Below are 18,144 nucleotides of genomic sequence, written 5' to 3'. Positions count from 1 at the left end.
AAAGCACACACATCCTTGGGTCTCTCGTCTTCTCAGTTCGCTGCAGCTAGCGACTGGAACGAGCTGCAACAAACACTCAAACTGGACAGTTTTATCTCAATCTCTTAATTCAAAGACTCAATCACGGACACTATTACTGACAGTTGTGGCTGCTTTGCTTGATGTATTGGGGTCTTTACCTTCTTGCCCTTTGAGTTGTTGTCTGTGCCCATAAATGCTTGTACCATGTTTTGTGCTGCTACCATGTTGTGTTGCTACCATGCTGTGTTGTCATGTGTTGCTGCCTTGCTGTGTTGTCTTAGGTCTCTCTTTATGTAGTGTTGTTTCTCTCTCTTGTCGTGATGTGTGTTTTGTCCTATATTTATATTATCGTTTTTTTATCCCCCGTCCCCACAGGAGGCCTTTTGCCTTTTGGTAGGCCATCATTGTAAATAATAATTTCTTCTATACTGACTTACCTATTTAAATAAAGGTAAAAAAACAAACAAAAAAAAACAATGCATTGGCCCTATGTGGTAAATCTCTAATCCATCTGATACTACAATAATTGCTAGCGGTTCATCATTCTATTCCCCTACCGTTTATTGCAACTCGTAGATATTTCTGTTCCATGTTTGATAGGCCTATGTAGACAGTTTTGTTTCATGTTTGATAGGCCTATATAGACAGTTCTGGTTCATGTTTGATAGGCCTATGTAGACAGTTCTGAATCATGTTTGATAGGCCTATGTAGACAGTTCTGTTCCATGTTTTATAGGTCTATGTAGACAGTTATGTTTCATGTTTGATAGGTCTATGTAGACAGTTCTGTTCCATGTTTGATAGGCCTATGTAGACAGTTCTGTTTCATGTTTGATAGGCCTATGTAGACAGTTCTGTTTCATGTTTGATAGGCCTATGTAGACAGTTCTGTTCCATGTTTAATAGGCCTATGTAGACAGTTCTGTTCCATGTTTGATAGGCCTACGACACATTTCCATTTAGACAACGTTTTGTTACCCTGCTCTGAGTGGGTGCTCATGACTGTACTGTATAACACCATCATCATCTGGCAGACCGCTCACAACCTCCCGACCATCTGTAGCCTCGGGGACACAACTCCCCACTACGGAGAAAGATCACATTGCAGGATGTTGTACAGTCTAGCTAGTCTATAACGTCATGAGTGGCCCACAAACATCCTTGGGCTCAAAGAATAAAGGTTGTAGAAATGATCACTTTGGAAATGTCACTGCCACCACAGAACCTTCATTTGTTTTCCAGGACAACAGGAATATAGCTTAGATAGGGGGCAGTATTTTCACGGCCGGATAAAAAACGTACCCGATTTAATCTGGTTACTACTCCTGCCCAGAAATTGGAATATGCATATAATTAGTAGATTTGGATAGAAAACACTCTACAGTTTCTAAAACTATTTGAATGGTGTCTGTGAGTATAACAGAACTCATATGGCAGGCCAAAACCTGACAAGATTCCATACATGAAGTGCCCTGTCTGACAATTTGTTGTCCTTCTGTAGCATCTCTATCAAAAATACAGCATCTGTGCTGTAACGTGACATTTTCTAAGGCTTCCATTGGCTCTCAGAAGGCGCCAGAAAGTGGAATGGGGTGTCTGCAGTCTCGGGCGAAGAACAGCAGGAGAATTTGTGAGTGGTCAGGCTGGGAACAGTGACACTGGAGATGCGCGTCCACGAGACTACTCCATTTTTTTCTTTCAGCCATTGAATGAATACAACGTTGCCCGGTTAGAATATTAGCGCTATTTTACGAGAAAAATAGCATCAAAATTGATTTTAAACAGCGTTTGACATGCTTCTAAGTACGGTAATGGAATATTTAGCATTTTTTTGTCACGAAATGCGCTCGCGCGTCACCCTTCGGATAGTGACCTGAACGCATAAACAAAACAGAGCTATTTGAATATAACTATGGATTATTTGTAAACAAAACAACATTTGTTGTTGAAGTAGAAGTCCTAGGAGTGCATTCTGACGAAGAACAGCAAAGGTAATCCAATTTTTCTTATAGTAATTCTGAGTTTGGTGAGCCCCAGACTTGGTGGGTGTCAAAATAGCTAGCCTTGATGGCCGGGCTATGTACTCAGAATATTACAAAATGTGCTTTCGCCGAAAAGCTATTTTAAAATCTGACACCGCGATTGCATAAAGGAGTTCTGTATCTATAATTCTTAAAATAATTGTTATGTTTTTTGTGAACGTTTATCATGAGTAATTTAGTAAATTCACCGGAAGTTTGCGGTTGGTATGCTAGTTCTGAACATCACATGCTAATGTAAAAAGCTGGTTTTTGATATAAATATGAACTCTATTGAACAAAACATGCATGTATTGTATAACATAATGTCCTAGGAGTGTCATCTGATGAAGATCATCAAAGGTTAGTGCTGCATTTAGCTGTGGTTTTGGTTTTTGTGACATATATGCTTGCTTTGAAAATGGCTGTGTGATTATTTTTTGGCAGGGTACTCTCCTGACATAATCTAATGTTTTGCTTTCGCTGTAAAGCCTTTTTGAAATCGGACAATGTGGTTAGATTAACGAGAGTCTTGTCTTTAAAATGTAAATGTATGTAAAATAGTAATATGTTTGAGAAATTGAAGTTATAGCATTTTTGAGGTATTTGTATTTCGCGCCACGCTCTACCATTGGATATTGGTGAGGGCATTCGCTGGCGGAACGTCTGTCCCTATAAGGTAAAAAAAAATAAAAAAATAAATGTCCTGTTTTACACCAACTGGCTTTATCAATGTATCACATTGCATAACATTATGTAGCTATTTGAAAGTGTATAAACAATGTAGCCAGTTGCAATTTGCAAAAGCCATCAACCTACAAACGTTCTCATTTAAACCCAGATTTTTACATGAATGAAAGACACGTTTCCATCTCAATTTATTGTATTCCTTTGAAGCTATTGTGTGTATTTGTGGTAATATCCATCTTTGCATGACATTTTTCAAATGTTTAATTACCCACAATCGTCTAAAAACATTCTATTTCAGCACAACTACAGATACAGCAGATAAATCTGTGTTTTTACTCAAATATTAATATGTTTGACTACTACTTTATTATTTTAAGTAAAGACGTCAAACATAATACAATCAGGTAAGAACAGGTTATTTATAAATGTTAGATTGACTCTAAAATATTAAATCATCATAACAGAGAATGTGGACAGTCGGGTGCATTAGAAATTTGGAACTGCTGGACAGCTATATAATTAACTAAAGCACGATCATTGTAAACGAGATCAGAATGACTGCTCAGGATTGATACATAAATTCGATAATTTAATAGCTATCCTAACGTACAAAACTAAAACAATCCACATGTTAAAATAAAATTCCTGATTAACATGACATCAATAATGCAGCCACATCCTGAGTCACCCGGTGTCGACACAAACAAAAGATGGTTTAGTATTTAGTTTAAAATCTCTGAACAAGGCCAATAGAACAACAAACACTTTTTAATAAGAAAACAGAACTGTTTTCAAAGATGTAGCCTACGATGCAATACTCGTGATCATTTTAAGGAGGACAAAAACTCCCTAGCCTACATTTGCATCATCCCAATTAAGTAGCTTAGTTTGTTGTTTGGCTACTTGAAGAGAACTGGGGCCTATCACTCGAAGCCAACATTTTCCAATGCATTGTGGAAAAGTGTTCATCTAATTCTACTGAATGAAGACCTGAAACGAGTATAACATCCTGGCATTTAAAACCTTACTTGATTTAAATAAAATCACATACCATAGAACATTATTTTTTTGAATCCTGAGATTGCTTTGTTTCCCGCTACCTGTTGATTTCAGTAGCACATCCCCATATCTGATTTTATTTTTTATTTAACTAGGCAAGTCAGTTAATAACAAATTCCTATTTACAATGATGGCCAAACCCGGACGACGCTGGGCCAATTGTGCGCCGCCCTAAGTGACTCCCTATCACAGCCGGTTGTGATACAGCCTTGAAATCGGACCAGGGTCTCTGTAGTGCCGCCTCAAGCACTGAGATGCAGTGCTTAGGACCGCTGCACCGCTCAGGAAGCCCTCTGATCAGCTGTTGTCAAATTACATATTTATTACCTATTCAGAGTCACTTTACCCCTACCTACATGTACATATTGCCTCAATTACCTTGACTAACATGTACACGCGCACATTGACTCGGTACCGGTACCCCCTGTATATAGCCCTGGTTATTGTTATTTTATTGGTGCTCTTTTTATTTTATTTTAATTTAGTTTATTAGTAAATTTTTCATAACTCTTATTTTTCTTCAAACTGTATTGTTGGTTAAGGGCTGTAAGTAAGCATTTCATGTAGGTCTACACCTGTAGTATTTGGTGCATGTAACAAATAACATTTGATTTGATATGGACACAGAAAATATCATACCGTTGTTCTTAAAATGCTCAATGTAGGAAATGTGTCAGTTCAGTGTATTTTATTTTTTTGTGCAAAGATCTCATTTTTATTTTTATGATTTTAATTTGAAATATGTTGAAATATATCCACGATACTTGGTCTACTATACTATATTATAATATACTATATTATTGTCACGTCCTGGCCAGTATAAGGGTTAATTGTCATTTTAGTTGGTCGGACGTGGCAGAGGGTATTTGTTTATATGGTTCAGGGGTGGTGTTTTGTAGTAAGGGCATTTGATTAGTATTCCGGGTTTTTTGGGCACTGTTTGAGATTCATGTATTCTATGTTTAGTCTAGGTAGTCTGTTTCTATGTTGAGTTAATTGGGGTGGACTTCCAATTGAAGGCAGCTGTGTGGTGTTGCCTTGGATTGGAAGTCCTATATTAGTTGGGTGTGTTTGTCTGTGTGTTTGTGGGAGATTGTTCTGAGTTTAGCCTTGTGCCTTGCCAGACTGTTTGTTGATCGTTCGTTCTCTTTTTTGTTATTTTGGTGTTCATTTTGGAATTTATTAAAGTCAAGATAAGCATGCATATACCTGTGGCATTTTGGTCCTCCTTAACCAACGACAACCGTGACAATTATACTATACTATACTATACTTGGTCTTCCATTATTTTGCAAATATTGTTTTATCTACATAATATAGAGGCATACTGTATCTACAATATTTTGATGTGCACTATAGGTTTAGCGATAGAAAGACATTGAGGGCTACAGTTATCAAAAAGTTTAATGCTGATAGGCTCCATTGAAACATTTACAGTATTTGAATCACAAAAAGATTCAAATACTGTACTTACATAAGCCTTACATAAATCTGGTTAACTGTCTATGGTTATGGCATTGTTTGTTGCATTAAGCCATATCACTGTTTCCCATAAAGCCATGTTTTCCAGGGGCAACAGGGGAGGGCCAAAACAATTGCTACACCTTGGGAGCATGCCAGGGATTGTCCAATACTAGCCTATGAACTAACAAAAACATTCATAACATTACATTAAACATTATCTTGCATATAATAATTGGATATCAATATTCCTGCCTTAATGTTCAGGAATACATGGCAAGGAACACCTCAGAGACATTTTAATAGATATTGTCTGGCTGCTTCAATATCGTAAAAAATACTTGATGATAAAATTCCCAGATGAACTAAAGAGTAACTTAGTAAATGAGAACCAGAGACACTTTATTTAATGTTGTACAATCAATTATGCATGGATACGTTTGTCCAACCAGACAGTTGCCATCAGGTCCAGGAAGCTGAGATCACCAGAGGCAAGACGTAAAGCAAATACATAAAATAAAACATGACCAACTGAGACATTACTTATGCTGTCCTGAGACACTAGAGAAGATCTACTGTTCACCTGAGAAAGCAGCTATAGGTGGATGATAAGAGACAAAACTGATTTACAAGAACGATCAATGACAACAGTGATACTGATCTGAGAAAGAGCTTCAGTCATCTTTAATATGTGTATTTGTTAGGATAACATCTGTAAATCATCTTATTCTGTTGTACTGTAGCCTTGTAAGACTCATGGAGACAACGTGTCATCTCTTTTCCTCACTTTAATTGTCTTCCTTGATGAGGTCAATCACAATCATAACATCAGTTGTTCATTTATATTAAACCTTCAGATAATGAATCACACAGCTGGGAGAAACAGCAGGATATTTACACATTATACAGCGTGTTGGTCTAATCCTGAATAATGATTGGTTAAAACCGCATTCCAGTCAGTGTCTATTCCACAAGCTACCACCTGGCTAAATCTATGATGTTAAAATGCCTAATTCCTGTTCTATCTGACTGCGCAATCCACTGTCTCATCAGCCCAGCAAGGCAATTTATAAACTTGATAGGATGTTCACACAATCACATCTCTTTGTACTAATATAACAAATGTACCATTTTAGTCTAGCTTTAGATAGCTGTACTGTTATTATAGTGAAGCTGAGACTGATATTTTGTTACAACGGTGATACAATGTCAAATGTTGAAAAAAGACACTACATGTATTCCATTACTGGATGGCTCACATTTTTTCTAAACCTAAATTAAACAAGCGACAAAGAAACCACAAAAGCAAATAGATCTTATCCTTGCATATAAGGCGGCTTTGTAAGGATTCTTGCATTGATGGAGGAAACATCATGACATCACTCTGTAGAATATCTGTAGGAATTAAATCACATGGTAGGATCAGTATGTTGAGTAATACTGCTGATTACTACTACAGATCAGAGTCTGTGGATTAATACTACTGATCACTACTACTATAGATCAGAGTCTGTGGATTAATACTGCTGATCACTACTACTATAGATCAGAGTCTGTGGAGTAATACTGCTGATCACTACTACTATAGATCAGAGTCTGTGGATTAATACTGCTGATCACTACTACTATAGATCAGAGTCTGGAGTAATACTGCTGATCACTACTACTATAGATCAGAGTCTGTGGAGTAATACTGCTGATCACTACTACTATAGATCAGAATCTGTGGATTAATACTGCTGATCACTCCTACTATAGATCAGAGTCTGTGGAGTATACTGCTGATCACTCCTACTATAGAGGAGAGTAGACAGTGTTAACCATGTGACCTTCACTGTGTGTTAATGATTAGAGAAATGACTCCTGCTTGATGTGATGTATACTCCATGTTTCTGTTATGCTTCACTGATAAGCCATCACTACTGTTCATAATATTGATTATAATACGGATTATAGTACTGTTAATAACACTGTTTATACTACTGTTTATTATACTGTTCATAACTGTTAATATACTATATAACTGTTTCTAATACTGTTTATCACACTGTTTATAATACTATTTACAATACTGTTTATTGTACTGTTTATCACACTGTTTATATACTGTTTATAGTACCTTTTATAGTACTGTTTATACATGTCACAGTATCTAACGAAGGTGGCGCCCCTCCTAGGTCGGGCGGCGCTCGGCGGTCGTCGTCGCCGCCCTATTAGCTGCCACCGATCGTTGTTTCTTGTTTAGTGTGGTTGCACCTGACAGGACTGTTGGCTGTCAGTTTCCTTGTTTTTGTTCTTGTATAGTGTTCGTTCTAATTAAATTGAAGGATGAATACTAACTCTGCTGCATTTTGGTCCATTTCTGAAGACAGCCGTGTCATGACGTTGGCCTGTGGGTAAGGTTTATGACCCCCCGCCCCCATAAATACCTTTCTCCCTTCCCCTCTCTGACCCTACTGAAGGACTTGAATAGCCTGTGTTAAATATAGAGAGTCTGGGAACATCAAACAAATGGGGAAAAGGAACCATATTTTGGTATAAAACCAGTTGGAAATATGCTTGGGAACGTAATGAGTATGTATGTCAGTTCGGTTGTCATCTGAGACATTATGACTGATGACAGGACGACATAAACTGTACCTGAGAAAGTATACACCCTCTAGTTATCAGAGTAACATGGAATTGTTATGCAATTGAAATGTTTGATATTGAAATTGTTTGTTAAGAGATTAAATGTAATTTTAGCTTCCAAATGAGAGATTTGGCTTTTCATAAGGAAAGTGCCCACACATGTCAAGTACAGAACTAAGCCAACCTCGGCGTGAGCTTTGGTGGCGAATGGTATGAACTTTGAGCTTATTCACTACAGAAGTGATACTTCCTAGCCGTTGAGTTAGCAGCGGCCGCTGTAGACGTGGGCTAGGAAAGGACGGACGACGGATCCAGTCTAACAACCAGACGAAGATACCACCACTTATCCAATTTACCACCAGAGACATTCTTCCGAGGGCAGGAAGATCTGTTGGCCAACCCGGCCAGCATCCACGACCAATCTACCAAACCGCAGCTCAGAGTAAATATGTATTGCATTTTCCTTTTCCAAATGGGCGGTAATTTAGAATGCATAAGATAATGTATTTACGATAGCATAGCTGCTGTTTGTTTGTTCCTAAATCTTCCCGTTCTTTCATTCAAGCCCAACCCCCTTTCCTTTGTGTAACCAGCCATCATGTATGACATCATTTGTATTCGGTGTATTTGTAATTCTGTGTGATTAGTTTAGGTATTTAGTAAATAAATAATTAAACCCAATTTTGTATTGCTGATTTAACTTGTTAGCCAGGGTTCGTGAAGATAGCCAAGAATTTACAACTTTCATTATGAGACTGAAAATAAGATAAGGGTTAATATTGACTGCTATCGATATGACTAAGTATTTTAAGAGTTTATTCGGAAGATAACGGCTCTATAAACGTTCTTCCGTGGTGTCCCGACTTTCTAGTTAATTACATTTACATGATTAGCTTAATCAGGTAATATTAATTACAGAGAAAGGATTTTATAGGTTAGCATGTCATATCACTTAATCCGGCATAGCCAAAGACACGACAGCCGTGACAATACAACTGTTTATCACACTATTCATCACACTGTTTATCACACTGTTTATCATACTGTTTATCATACTGTTTATAATACTGTTTATAATACTGTTTATCACACTGTTTATATTACTGTTTATAACACTATTCATCACACTGTTTATCATACTGTTTATCATACTGTTTATCATACTGTTTATCATACTGTTTATAATACTGTTTATATTGCTGTTTATATTGCTGTTTACATTACTGTTTACAGTACTGTTTTTAATACTGTTTGCAGTACTGTTTATATTGATGTTCATCGTACTGTTTATAGAACTGTTTTTATCACACTGTTTATCATACTGTTTATCATACTGTTTATAATACTGTTTATCACACTGTTTATCACACTGTTTATAATACTGTTTATCATACTGTTTATAATACTGTTTAAAGTGTTGTTTATAATACTGTTTATAGTGTTGTTTATAGTACTGTTTATAATACCTTTTATAGTACTGTTTATACAACTGTTTATCACACTGTTTATAATACCGTTTATAACACTGTTCATCACACTGTTCATAGTACTGTTTATCACACTGTTTATATTACTGTTTATATTACTGTTTATAATACCTTTTATAGTACTGTTTATACAACTGTTTATATTACTGTTTATCATACTGTTTATAATACTATTTATCAGACTGTTTATCATATTGTTTATAATACTTTTTATAATACTATTTATCACACTGTTTATATTACTGTTTATATTACTGTTTATAATACTGTTTATAATACCGTTTATCACACTATTCATCACACTGTTCATAATACTGTTTATCACACTGTTTATCATACTGTTTATAATACTGTTTATAATACCGTTTATCACACTGTTTATCATACTGTTAAGTATTGCTGTTTATATTGCTGTTTATATTGCTGTTTATATTACTGTTTATAGTACTGTTTATAATACTGTTTATAATACTGTTTATCACACTGTTCATCGTACTGTTTATAGAACTGTTTATAGTGTTGTTTATAATACTGTTCATCACACTCTTTATAGTACTGTTTAGGTGAATGGAAAGGCTGGAGCAACGAACCGCCCTTGCTGTCTCTGCCTTGCCGGTTCCCCTCTTTCCACTGGGATTCTCTGCCTCTAACCCTATTACAGGGGCTGAGTCACTGGCTTACTGGTGTTCTTCCATGCCGTCCATGGGAGGGGAGCGTCACTTGAGTGGGTTGAGTCACTGACGTGGTCTTCCTGTCTGGGTTGGCGCCCCCCCTTGGATTGTGCCATGGCGGAGATCTTTGTGGGCTATACTCTGCCTTGTCTTAGGACGGTAAGTTGGTGGTTGTAGACATCCCTCTAGTGGTGTGGGGGCTGTGCTTTGGCAAAGTGGGTGGGGTTATATCCTGCCTGTTTGGCCCTGTCCGGGGGTATCATCGGATGGGGCCACAGTGTCTTCTGATCCCTCCTGTCTCAGCCTCCAGTATTCATGCTGCAGTAGTTTATGTGCCGGGGGGCTGGGGTCAGTCTGTTTCATCTGGAGTATTCTCTTGTCTTATCCGGTGTCCTGTGTGAATTTAAATATGCTCTCTCTAATTCTCTCTTTCTCTCTTTCTTTCTTTCTCTCGGAGGACCTGAGCCCTAGGACCATGCCTCGGGACTACCTGGCATGATGACTCCTTGCTGTCCCCAGTCCACCTGGCCGTGCTGCTGCTCCAGTTTCAACTGTTCTGCCTGCGGCTACGGAACCCTGACCTGTTCACCGGACGTGCTTGTTGCACCCTCGACAACTACAATGATTATTATTATTTGACCATGCTGGTCATTTATGAACATTTTAACATCTTGACCATGTTCTGTTATAATATCCACCCGGCACAGCCAGAAGAGGACTGGCCACCCCTCATAGCCTGGTTCCTCTCTAGGTTTCTTCCTAGGTTTTTGGCCTTTCTAGGGAGTTTTTCCTAGGGAGTTTGTCCTAGCCACCGTGCCTCTTTCACATGCATTGCTTGCTGTTTGGGGTTTTAGGCTGGGTTTCTGTACAGCACTTTGAGATTTCAGCTGATATACGAAGGGCTATATAAATAAATTTGATTTGATTTGATATAATACTGTTTATAATACTTGACTTCAGGAACTTGCTCTGCCTTCACTCTGTCTACAGGTTTGTGTGATTATAAGACATGCCATTCTCCTTGTTAATTTAACTCACCCATTATGTTCATCATCTACCTATGAATCAAGATGGCTACCTAAAAAGCAAAGAACAAATGATTTTGGTTATACAGTCAGAAGGTTACACATTGTGGCCTCATTGAATATTATCAAACAGGTTGATTGATTTTCATAAAATAAGGTTTCAATCAAAATGAGAAAATACAATCCATTTCTATTGTATTAATTTACAGTAGATAGCTCACAGGGCATTCTGGACTTATGTATTCCATATATTAGATGATGTTAACCTGTTAATGTTGAGAGAATGACTATCTTACACTGATGGGTGTTCCTTTACATGACATGAACTTACATATAGGTTTGTGTTCTCCATACTGCATCTCTCCATCATCACACTTCACCTCAATTTCTACTATATTCCATCCCAATATTTTGTATTTATGGTAATATCCCTCTTTGCACTGAAGAGTCTTTTTTTCACCGTGCGCAGTATAATATTTCTTGGGTAAATTCTTGAGATTGTACTCTGCATCAAAAGTGGAAATCTCACAAGGTCCTGATGGAAATGAAACCCAGTAATTATTTTATTCCCTTAGTGTACAGTACATATTCATACATTTATATACTCACATACACTTGACATGTAGATATGACACCATTTTCAGACCAGTTTAAAATAATGTACTTACGTAAACACTTTGGAGGGCTCGGCCATATTCCATTCTGACATCTGATGCTGCCTGTGAAACTCAGTGTATACCGTCTGCTGCATTGGTAGTACACCTCTGTAATACCTTCATCATCTCTCTTTTCATTGATGAAATCTCCATTTTCAATACTAGGGGGATCAGGACAGCTTGCTAGATTAAATAGGGAATAGATAGAAATCATAATATAATACTATGAAAATACATTACAATGATACAGTACCAGGATAATACAATACCATGAAAATACAGTACCAGGATAATACAATACCATGGTAATACAGTAGCATAATCATGATAGTGCCATGTTAACACAGTACCATGATACAGTAGCATGATAATACAATACCATGATAATACAGTACCATGATTCAGTAACATAATATAGTACCATGATAATACAGTACCGTACAATGATAATACAGTACAATACCATGATAATATAATACCATTATATTACACTACTGTACAATGATAATACAGTACCATGATAATACAGCACCATGATAATATAGTACAGTACCATGATAATACCATGATAATACTATACCATGATTCAGTAACATAATACAGTACTAGGATAATATAGCACCATGATAATACAGTACCGTAGACTTAAGACTTACCTTTACATTCAACTGGCATTAGCCATTCTCGATTCTGGCAAGTTGCTTTTCCTCCAGGGCCTTTGTATGGGCTAATGCATATATAATCTATTTGGTTCCCATTTTCGTATCTCTTTTGCACTTGGTCAAGAATCAGAATTTTTTTCCCTGTGCCCTCAGGCTTACCACAGTACTCTGTAGGTGAAGAACTACCAAATTACAATTAAGTACCAGAGACACAAAAGTGGCAGTGAACGGATGTATGGTTAGAACCATAGTCAATAGCCAATGTACAGCATATTCAGAGAATTTAACTGGGGTAATTTGTGATATATACTGTAAATATGCACTGAAACTCATCCATGATCATATCTAGGAATACTACACTATATTGCATTGTAGCAAAAAACAGCAAACTATAAATCAGAGATTGATACATTTTAACATCTTGACCATGTTCTGTTATAATCTCCACCCGGCACAGCCAGAAGAGGACTGGCCACCCCTCATAGCCTGGTTCCTCTCTAGGTTTCTTCCTAGGTTTTTTGCCTTTCTAGGGAGTTTTTCCTAGGGAGTTTTTCCTAGCCACCGTGCTTCTTTCACATGCATTGCTTGCTGTTTGGGGTTTTAGGCTGGGTTTCTGTACAGCACTTTGAGATTTCAGCTGATGTACGAAGGGCTATATAAATAAATTTGTCTAATGTAAATGTCTAAATGTAAATGTAAATGTAAATTTGATTTGATTTGATATTTCTGTAATACCAAGCAAAGCCTAAACAAGGATTCCTGATTGTGTGAGGGGAGAAAAAGGGTGTTATATGATAAGGAACTTTATCTCAATGAATATTTAAATATAATTTTTTTCCTGTTTGAATAGGTGCTGTTCATAGTAGAGTAACTCAAAACTGAATTACTGCATCAGTTTCAAACAGTTATCAATACTTACGTTTGCATGTTGGTGGTGAAGTTGTCCAACTCCCATTTTCACAAGTAAGTTTTTTAAGTCCCTCTATTTCAAAGGACTTGCGACATTCATAATTCACTTCAAATCCCTCTATATATTTATTTTGATAGGGGATTTTAACAATTGCATTTTCAACTTTAGGTGGAGGATCACATATAACGCCTTGCGCTTCAAGAGAAGAAAATATTGATGAAAGATTAGTGGGTAGAAAACATACACACAGTACAAACACAGAACTACTACCTATGTAATTACATAATATCATATGGGCTTCTGGGGCCTTTTCTCCAAACTATTCAAACATATAGTAAACATACAGCAAGGATGACTGGCCACTGCAGACAATTAAAATCAAGTGAAAAAATCTAGAGAGACAGAGCATTTAGATTGAGTTTAAGATAAATCCAGCGAAGTCAGAGGGAAATGCATTCTACTGTTCTTGATCTATTTTGTAAAGAGGTAATATCTAGAGGATCTGTTTTCTTACCAATACACTGTAATATTCCAGACCATGTTCCCTCAGTACATGTGGCTTCACCCCACCAACCCCCGGTAGAGGGTTTGAACCCTACATTGCAGGAATAGTATATCTTGCTATTCCTGGGATCAACATTCCTCTCATTTGACTGAACTATGAATCCATTCATCACAGTTGGGTTGATACATGCTCCCTCTATTTCTGGGGGAAACAAGGACATGAAACATTATAGAACACAATGTGACACATACATGGTTTTAAATCCAGTTCTACAGCTGTAACACTGAGTTCCTGCAAATTGACCCTGCTGCCAGCGGTAGCAGCGATCAACACATGTTATCACTACAATGATAGAGATGTTTAGTGTTAGCATGAATCATACCGTAACTGTCTAGGTATCCCCCTTTCCTTTTTCTCTTGACCTGTACAGTAATACACAGTGATTCAACTATGTATACTGTAAACCAATACACTCTCAATATATCATACTACAATATACTCTCCAGTATGAACATACGTTCACAATCTGTAGAAGATGACCACATTCCGTCCTCTTGGCATGTTATCAACACTCAGTTCCAAACTGCCTCTGGAAGCAATGTCAGCACAATAACTTTTCGTCCGGAGCTTCATGAAATGGGTTTCCTTGGCCGAGCAGCCGCACACAAGCCTAAGATCACCATGTACCGCCATTGGACTCTGGAGCAGTGGAAATGCGTTCTCAGGAGTCAAGAATCACGTTTCACCATCTGGTAGTCTTCCCAAGTTCTCTCACGTCACCCCGCTCCTCCGCTCTCTCCACTGGCTTCCAGTTGAAGCTCGCATCCGCTACAAGACCATGGTGCTTGCCTACGGAGCTGTGAGGGGAACGTCACCTCCGTACCTTCAGGCTCTGATCAGGCCCTACACCCAAACAAGGGCACTGCGTTCATCCACCTCTGGCCTGCTCGCCTCCCTACCTCTGAGGAAGCACAGTTCCCGCTCAGCCCAGTCAAAACTGTTCGCTGCTCTGGGAACAAGCTCCCTCACGACGCCAGGACAGCGGAGTCAATCACCACCTTCCGGAGACACCCGAAACCCCACCTCTTTAAGGAATACCTGGGATAGGATAAAGTAATCCTTCTAACCCCCCCCCACCCCCTTAAAAGATTTAGATGAACTATTGTAAAGTGGTTGTTCCACTGGATATCATAAGGTGAATGCACCAATTTGTAAGTCGCTCTGGATAAGAGCGTCTGCTAAATGACTTAAATGTAAATGTAAGGACGTATCTAGGTTTGGCGGATTCCAAGATAACACAACCTGCCCCAATACATAGCTGCAACTTTAAAGTTTGGTGGAGGAACAATAATGGTTTGGGGCTGTTTTTCATGGTTTGAGCTAGGTCCCTTTTGTTCCAGTGAAGGGAAATATTAATGCTACAGCATACAATTACATTCTAGACGATTCTGTGCTTCCAAATTTGTGGCAACAGTTTGGGGTAGGCCCATTCCTGTTTCAGCATGATAGCGAAATGTCGGTATAAGGACAGAGTGGAGTTGCAAATCAATGGCTCAGACATGAGACATATGTGGCTGGGTCTACAGACAATCACAGACTACAAAAAGAAAACCAGCCACTTCACGGACACCGACGTCTTGCTTCCAGACAAACTCAGCACCTTCTTTGTCCGCTTGAGGGTAATACAGTGCCACCGACGCGGCCTACTCCCAAGGACTGTGTGTTCTTCTTCTCCATGGCCGATGTGAGTTAGACATTTAAATGAGTTATCCCTTGCAAGGCTGCTGGCTCAGACGGTATCCCTAGCAGCGTCCTCAGAGCATGCACAGACCAACTGGCTGATGTGTTTACAGACATATTCAATCTCTCTCTATCTCAGTCTGCTGTTCCAACATGCTTCAAGAAGGCCACTATTGATCCTTTACCCAAGAAGGCAAAGGTAACTGAGCTAAATGACTATCGCCCCGTAGCACTTACTTCTGTCAACATGAAGTGCTTTGAGAAACTAGTCAGGGATCATATCACCTCCACCTTACCTGTCACCTTACCGCCCCAATAGGTCCACAGAAGATGCAATCGCCATCACACTGCACACTGCCCTATCCCATCTGAACAAGAGGAATGCCTATGTATGAATGCTGTTCATTGACTACAGCTCAGCATTCAACACCATAGTACCCTCCAAGCTCATCATTAGGCTTGAGGCCCTGGGTCTCAACCTGCCCTGTGCAATTGGGTCCTGGACTTCCTGATGGTTCGCCCTCAGGGGTGCGTGCTTAGTCCCCTCATGTACTCCCTATTCACCCAAGACTGTGTGGCCACGCGTAACTCCAACACCATCATTAAGTATGCCGACGACACATGTTGGTAGGCCTGATCACCGACGATGATGAGACAGCCTATAGGAAGGAGGTCAGCAATCTGGCAGTGTGGTGCCAGGACAACGCCCTCTACGTCAATGTGAGCAAGACAAACAAGCTTATTGTGAACAACAGGAGAAGGAGTGCCGATGTTATTTTATACGGCTACTTACTCAGGCAGGTTATCAGTCCTGTCCAGATCCCGTCTCGACACGTCTTGTACGCTGAAGGGGGATCAAGGATGTAGTATTTCTGGCATTCATAATGAACTGATTCTCCGTTTCTGTAACGTTCTCTGTTATGGCCCATTGTGTCTCCGTTCATGAGATGTGGAGGTGGTCCACAGAAATCCTTGGGCTCTAGGAAGACATGCGTGAGGTTATAAAAGTACCTTTACTAATCCTGTATTCAGGGAAGGTCCTGGCCATTGCTGCCTGTATTAGCTGACCGATACTGACGTTTGTATCTTCATACCATTGTGGTCACTAGAAGCATGTGAGAAAGTGAAGGAAGGCCTGATCACCGACGATGATGAGACAGCCTATAGGAAGGAGGTCAGCAATCTGGCAGTGTGGTGCCAGGACAACGCCCTCTACGTCAATGTGAGCAAGACAAACAAGCTTATTGTGAACAACAGGAGAAGGAGTGCCGAGCACGTCCCATTCACATCGATGGGACTGGAGTGGAGGTCAAGAGCTTCAAGTTCATTGGCGTCCACACCACTAAGAACCTATCATGGTCCAAACACAAAAAAAGTTGTGAGTAGGGCTCTGGAGGCTGAACAGATTTGGCATGGGACCTCAGATCCTCAAAAACGTTAAACAGCAGCTCCATCGAGAGCATCCTGCCTGGTTTCATCACCACTTGGTATGGCAACTACTAGGCATCCGACCGCAAGGTGCTACAGAGGGTAGTACGTATGGCCTCGTACATCACTGGAGCTTAGCTCCCTGACATCCAGGACCTCTATACCAGGCGGTGTCAGAGGAAGGCCCTAAAAATTGTCAATGACTCCTGCCACCCAAGTCATTGACTTTTCTCTCTGCTACCGCACAGCAAGCGGTACTGGAGCGACAATTCTAGGACCAAAAGGCTCCTTTAACAGCTTCTACCCCCAAGCCATAAGACCACTGAATTGTTAATGAAATGGCTACGAAGACTATTTGCATTGACCCCCTTATTTTATTATTATTTAAACTGATGTATTTGAACTGACTCTCTTGCACAGGCTCTCGATGTAAACTCACTGGAATATAGCCACACACTCACACATACTACAATGACACTCCAACACACACACACACACACACACACACACACACACACACACACACACACACACACACACACACACACACACACACACACACACACACACACACACACACACACACACACACATGCATATTTTCATCACACACACATTCCTTCACACTGTTCACGTACGCTGCTGCTACTCTGTTTATTATCATAGTCACTTGACCCCTACCTACAGTACATGTCAATATTACCTTCATTACCTCACCTACCCCGTACCCCTACACATTGACTCGGTATCGGCACCCCTTGTTTATAGCCTCTTCATTGTTATTTTTTTGTGTACTTATTTTTCCTTTAGTTTATTTAGCACATAACTCTGCATTGTTGGTTAAGGGCTCGTAAGTAAGCATTTCACGGTAAGGTCTAAGCCTGTTGTATTCGCCGCATGTGATAAAAAAAATTGATTTAATTTTGTTGTGCAGCATTTGATAAAAGTAGCAAAGCGAACACATCAGTTATGGTATCCCACTTTGTACAGAGCAATTAGTGGATACTAACACAATGTGGGAACTAGAAGCATGTGAGAAAGTGAAGGAAAACACATCCTTACCAGTCTGAGCTGATGAAGCATCCACATTCACCCATACCACCAGACACAGCAGAGTCAGAGATGATTTCATGTTGATCAAATGGTAGATGCAGTAAAAATGGAAGGAGTAGAACATAAA

General features: G+C 39.2%; 1 protein-coding gene and 1 long non-coding RNA gene across 3 annotated transcripts in view; one reads left to right on the top strand and one right to left on the bottom strand.

Moving 5' to 3' along the window:
- The window catches only part of LOC115158776 (uncharacterized), a 95,762-nt gene that overhangs the window by 73,176 nt on the left and 4,442 nt on the right, over nucleotides 1-18,144 (top strand). The window lies entirely within an intron of this gene.
- LOC115158772 (coagulation factor XIII B chain) overlaps nucleotides 6,045-18,144 on the bottom strand; it is a 59,158-nt gene continuing 47,058 nt past the window's right edge. The window contains exons 10-16 of one of the 2 annotated variants that reach the window (XM_029708076.1): nucleotides 13,806-13,997; nucleotides 13,301-13,486; nucleotides 12,376-12,549; nucleotides 11,732-11,902; nucleotides 11,393-11,598; nucleotides 11,077-11,113; nucleotides 6,045-6,644 (exon numbers count right to left, since the gene is read on the bottom strand). In XM_029708076.1, the coding sequence (XP_029563936.1) occupies nucleotides 11,093-11,113; nucleotides 11,393-11,598; nucleotides 11,732-11,902; nucleotides 12,376-12,549; nucleotides 13,301-13,486; nucleotides 13,806-13,997 (950 nt within the window). In that variant the 3' untranslated portion in view covers nucleotides 6,045-6,644; nucleotides 11,077-11,092. Of the gene's footprint in view, nucleotides 6,645-11,076; nucleotides 11,117-11,392; nucleotides 11,599-11,731; nucleotides 11,903-12,375; nucleotides 12,550-13,300; nucleotides 13,487-13,805; nucleotides 13,998-18,144 lie in introns of both variants that reach the window. The other variant, XM_029708077.1, reaches the window with a different exon arrangement.

This window comes from Salmo trutta, chromosome 22 (genome assembly GCF_901001165.1).
Source record: "Salmo trutta chromosome 22, fSalTru1.1, whole genome shotgun sequence".
NCBI lineage: Eukaryota > Metazoa > Chordata > Actinopteri > Salmoniformes > Salmonidae > Salmo > Salmo trutta.
Note: the sequence above shows the minus strand (reverse complement) of the source record. Positions and strands in the feature narration are given on the sequence as shown.